General features: G+C 53.9%; 1 protein-coding gene across 1 annotated transcript in view; it reads left to right on the forward strand.

Moving 5' to 3' along the window:
• The first annotated feature begins 1,297 nt into the window (after nucleotides 1-1,297).
• Nucleotides 1,298-5,525, forward strand: part of FAM3D (family with sequence similarity 3, member D) — a 5,025-nt gene continuing 797 nt past the window's right edge. The window contains exons 1-7 of the mRNA XM_009892535.1: nucleotides 1,298-1,310; nucleotides 2,065-2,172; nucleotides 2,468-2,488; nucleotides 3,158-3,281; nucleotides 3,537-3,595; nucleotides 3,955-4,005; nucleotides 5,337-5,421. Coding sequence (XP_009890837.1) covers nucleotides 1,298-1,310; nucleotides 2,065-2,172; nucleotides 2,468-2,488; nucleotides 3,158-3,281; nucleotides 3,537-3,595; nucleotides 3,955-4,005; nucleotides 5,337-5,421 — 461 coding nt within the window. The remainder of the gene's footprint in view (nucleotides 1,311-2,064; nucleotides 2,173-2,467; nucleotides 2,489-3,157; nucleotides 3,282-3,536; nucleotides 3,596-3,954; nucleotides 4,006-5,336; nucleotides 5,422-5,525) is intronic.

The following is a 5,525-nucleotide window of genomic DNA, read 5'->3' on the forward strand; positions in this document are numbered from 1 at the left end:
GGGTGCGGGGGAAGCAAAGGGGGAGCATCCCACCGCTGTGCCCAAGGGAGATGCCACGTGCATCCCTCCCAGGGCACCCGAGGGAGGACACTGCACCATGGCCATGCTCAACCACGTGGCCACGGGCACTTTCCCTGAACTCAAGCCCTGGGAGGGGACCCGGAGCAGGGCTGGGCGGGAGGCAAAGTTCTCTCATTCCTCATGACGCAGCAGCCCGAAAGCAACTTTCAGCCCAGCCCTGCTACAAGCCGGTGCTCCTTATTTACCCTTCAAACAGGAAAAGCAACTCTCAGCATAGCTTTTTTGCAAATTTTTTTTATGTCAAGCCTCACCAAAGGGCTGCTTTAGTTAACATTAGACTCTTTAGCTCTGAGCACACGTCTCACAGGTGACAATTCGCCTTAGGACTCCAGGGTGGTTTCCAGGACGGACGTTTGCCAGGCTGCATCCCCAAATTTCAAAGGTAGGAGTGGGTCCCCTGCCCCCAGGAGCCCGGTGCATTGGGTGGAAGGTGCCCGTCCCATCCGCGGGGCTGGCAGCAGGAGGGAGGGGGGCGGACAGACTTGCTCAGGTAGGAAATAGTTTACGCTTTAAATTGCAACCACTCCCCATTTACGTGGGTGAAGATGCTGCAGGACTTGGACAAGTGGAAACATTTCCATTCTTAAATCAGGTGTCCCCAGACCCGGCACTGCTCTGCCCAGCTCAGCAGCGCTGCCCTTCTTCCCTTCCCTTTCCGGTTTTAAGGAGGCCAAGCTTGTTCCCGCAGACTCCTCTGACTGGGCCAGGCGAAATCGCAGTGTGTCCTCAGATGGCATTTTGCAGCCCCTAATATTTGAAACCTGTTTTGCATAATCCCAGAAGGAAATCAGAATAAAATGCAGCAAAGCCATGATTGAAAATGTGCTCCTTGAGCTCATCACAATAGAAAAGCGTGATCCATTACTGAGAAAAGGACGCGAGACGGGAATACACAGGCAGCAGACAGTCACAGTGAAGTGTTCAGAGGCTTAAAAATCAAGTAAGCTCAACCAGTGCAGCCTGCTCCACCATACAGGAGCCAGGACTTCAACACCAGGGTGGGACCAAGCACACGTGCTTGATGATAGGAATTTATACATCTTTGGTGATCTCTTAGTTATTGCAAATATGCCTAAACATAGCAATTATTGTTTGATCTAGTATCTGCCTGGCTTGGGTGGGTTACAGCTATGCTTTATGGTATTTCCTTCTCTGTTCTCAGAGGGACTTGTGACCGTTGGCCACCCCCTCAGTTGCGCTCTCTCTCCCTGCCACCATGCGGGTGACAGGTAAGAAGGGAGACAGAGAGATTTACTTTTCTCTGTCCATTTTTCTACATTTTTTTCTGCCTCTCTCTCATTTACATGACCCTTTCCATGCCCAGCTACCCTGACATTCCCCTGCCAGGGCCACGGGAAAGAGCCTTTATATAAGCATCAGGTTTTTAAAAGATTTGTGTAGATTTCAGCCTGTTGTATTTTTCCCAGTGAAACCCTCTGTGGCTGGGAAGAGATGGCTATTGAGACATTCCTGGTTCCATAAGAGCCATTCAGCGGCAATAGAAGTATATTTTTCTGCTCTCTTTCCATGCAGGACTGGAACGTTTTGCTCCGATGAGTGCTGCTTTAAAGCCAAATGCCAATCACATTTGGATTAGCAGCTGCTCAGCTGTAGCTAGTGACTAATTGGGGGATAGCAGCCTTCCCAGTGCTGGGAACGTAAGAAGTATTTGGATTTACATAGCTTTGTAACTAATTATCAGATTTACGTTAATGCAGAGAGAAATATGAATAGTGCCTCCCAGTAGAAGCGCAATGCCTATCTGAATGTCTCCACACGCCCTAGAGATATTAATTAAGAGATGAGAGTCCTTTCAGAGGATGAAGGAAGGAACGTTAGCATGCCACACAAGCGCTGGCTGTCGCCCTGTGCCTGGGTAACCTGGGGACACAAGGACCAAGTCCCCAAGAAGCCAGAGGGATGGTCCAGCCCCCGACCCACGCTGCTGCTGCTCTCACCTGGCTCCTCTCCCACCCTTCGCAGGCGTGATCCGGTACGCGGCACTGTTCATGACTCTGCTGGGCATGTGGTTCATCGTGCAGATGTACTTTGATCACAGATGGAAAGTCGTCAGCCTGCGGAGCTGGCTCGGTGAGGTGCCGGCGGGGCTCCGGGTGGGTCTGCAGGGAGGGTGGGGGTGGCCCCATTGCAAGCGAGACCCCAGAGCTGCATATAGTTGCCGCAAACATTTGTGCTTGCAGTCCCTGGCCAAGGCTGTAGCCACCAGCTCTGGCCATCAGGGCAGGGAGGGAACAGTGCAGTGGAAGCTGCGCCAGGGCAGGCGGCTCGGGGGGCTCACAGCCATGGGGAGCAGGTTCAGACAGCCGGGTTGGGGAAGAGCCAGCAGCTCTCTGAGGTGTCTAACCCTCCTGCTTGGTACCCACAGGTGTCACCAACAAGCCCAGAAGTGAGTACTGCTCTTGACTTCATCTCCATCACACAACACTGCTCCAGGGCTGGGGGTGATGGTGGAAGCACAATAGCTGCTCGTGAGAGCCCCTTTCCCAAGGCAAAATCTCACCCTCCAAAAGACAGGGGAATTTCATTATCGCACACAGCAGCAGTGTCTTTGGCGGGCTCTGCAAGCACATGAACCTTCACACCATCCCCCTGCCCCAGCAGAAACACCCCTTCACAGTATGAAGCAGGTCACAGGCCCCGTCCAGGCAGCGTGGCACAGGTCCCTACCCTGGTCAAGAATGGGGAAGCTCCAGGCAGAAAAGCTGCAAGGGGCTGGCTTTGAACGAGCATCAGCTTCGAACAGTCCCGGCACACAGCCCTCTGCAATCCCCATGGTATCGGCCATGCCATCCTGCTGCTCACACCCAGAGCAGCACCCAGCAACCCAACCACCTCATCCCACCCTGCACCAAGCCTTGGAACCATAAACCTCAAAGAAGCAGCTGGTCCCAGCCCTGTGGGACAAGCCTCCTTCATGCAAGGAGCTGGTCCAGGTGTTGCCCCCTTAGTGGCCCACCATATCCCAGTGCCAGCCCTGTTCAGCCCCTGGGGGACATGGCCAGTGTCTCCCTGTGGGGCCAACGCCATGGCTTCCAGCTCCGCTCCTCCCTTGCAGGTGAGCAGGTGCCCCGGCACAAGTGTGGGAACCGGAAGAGCTGCCCCCAGAACTATTTTGCCTTCAAAATCATCAGCGGTGCTGCAAACGTGGTGGGACCCTCCATCTGCTTCGATGACAAGGTGTAAGCAGCACACAGCAGGGATGGGGCAGCCATGGCTGGCCTGGGCTTGGACAGGGCAAGTTTGGCCTCTGCCGAGCATGTCAACGGCCATCGCAGTGCATTTGTGGTAAAAAAAAATTTGGAAATAGTTTTCTTTGCTACTGCTTCTGGGGATACTTTGCTGTCTGCAGCCACTTTGCCCCATCACAGCTTCACTGGCACCAGCACCTCCAGTGCATCCCTGCACTTACGGGTGCTCTCTGCTTTCTTTTGCAGCATCATGAGCTCCGTGAAAAACAACATTGGCAGAGGCCTGAACATCGCGCTGGTGAACGGTGAGTCAGGCAGGCACTAACCCCTCCTTTCCCCACGGCTGGGGTCCCTTCCTCCCCAGGGAGGGAACGGGCCACTGGGGACCTCATCCCATCACCACGGCTGGGCCAAAAGCACATCAGTCTGGTGCTGCATGGGCTGCACAGCCACAATTATGGTTGCCAAGCACTGCCAGGGAGATGGGAACAAACCCACCTGGGTCGTGCATGATGGCTCCATGAACTCCACCAAGTAACGTGGTGGCCATCGCCGCAAATCCAACACACTGAGGGAAGAGCAAAGCATTTTGCAGCAGGAGCCCCAAGCTGGTGGCCAGGCAAAGCAAACTCACTTTGCTCTGTTTTGAATTTTGACCTTTCAGGATCAAGCGGGAAGCTCCTGAAAACAGACACATTTGACATGTACTCTGGAAGTAAGTGCAGTTCGCTTCGCTGCTTGGGGGCTCCCAGCCAGGGCTCACACCGGCACTGCTGGCTATTTAGGCTGATCCTCTGCCGTGTGTTTAAGATAAAGTCTAGTGGAATTTTGACCAGGATTGCCAGCTCGGGCGGCAAAAGTTTGGCTTTCCCTAAGGCCATTGAGCCTGGAGTCCTCTTAATGCATCCACATCCAAGGTTGGCTTCTCGCTCTTTTTGCATGCACGTAATAGCCTGAAAAACAGTTCCGCTAACCTGAATAAACCAGGGCGCTTGAGACCCGAGAGAGGTTACATTCTGAGATCAGGTAGTTACACTAATTCTCAGATTTTGCAAGTTGCAATTCAGGTTTTGAATGGTAGTGGTGTCTGAGCAGCAGCTTGTTTCCCTGCCTTTCACAGGAGGCTAAACGAGGAGCTCAGGGCATGGCAGGTGAGATGTGGCCCCCCAGCCCCAGCGAGGCAGGGCACAGGGACCAGATCCCGGTGGCAGCAAAGACCACATCCCTGCACCTGCCAGCTTCAAACAACAGCTTCTTCCTAACAGCAAGAAGATGCCCTGAGCTGAGGCAGGACCCACTCACAGCCCAGCTGGCACTGACCCGCAGGATGCTGTAAATCCCACCGTTGTTGCAAAGCTGTTACGAAACTCTCCAGAGTTATGGCAGGACTCCTCAAAATCACATGCTAAAAACACCACTACGATGCTTTTGATTTACCCTTTGCTGTTTGAGCCTTCCCCAGGGATCCATCACCCTTTCTGCTTTTTGGCTTTGCAACCTGTTCTTAGTAACTCTGGAGTTTTAACGAGAAACACCATTACCATGAGATTTCAGGCTGAGTTTGTGAGTGAAACGCGCGGTGGGAAAGGCGCTGGGAAGGAGACAGCAGTCGGCTCTTGCGCCACTAGATGGGGCGTTGGACTTGAGCATCCCACGGATGCAGGATGAGGAATAATTCCCACAACACAGCCGAAGGCATGATCGCAGGGCAGGCAGCTCCGCGGCTGAGCGGGTTCATTTCTTGTGTTGGGAAGCAAATTCAGGTAACTAAATTTCACAGTTAATGAGCAAACTTTAGACGCAAATTATCCCCTGCAGTTGTACCGGCAGGGGGAAAGGACCAGCCCTGGGCGCTGTGGGAGAGCCCAGGTGGGAACACAAGATGGGCAATGCAGCATCTGGGAGCCCCAGGCCCACAACCCCAAATCCTGGCTAGCACCAGGACAGCCAGGAAACTTCCCACCCATCCAGAGGAGGTTCCTCCAGCTGCCATGCAGCAGTCTCCACTAAATCCCTTTTTCTTTTCCTAATGCTCTTCTCTCCCAGACATCAACAAACTGGAAGCCTTCCTCCAAGAGATCAAGCACGGCACCATTGTGCTGACAGCCAGCTACGATGACCCCGCCACAAGGTGAGTTTGGCCGCAGGAGTAACACCCGGCTCCCCAAAAACCTGCAGCTCGGGGGAGCTGGAGGTGCTGCTGCTAGCAGCAGAAAGAGGAGAGGAGAGGAGAGG

This window comes from Charadrius vociferus, unplaced genomic scaffold, assembly GCF_000708025.1.
Source record: "Charadrius vociferus isolate BGI_N301 unplaced genomic scaffold, ASM70802v2 scaffold119, whole genome shotgun sequence".
Taxonomy (NCBI): Eukaryota; Metazoa; Chordata; class Aves; order Charadriiformes; family Charadriidae; genus Charadrius; species Charadrius vociferus.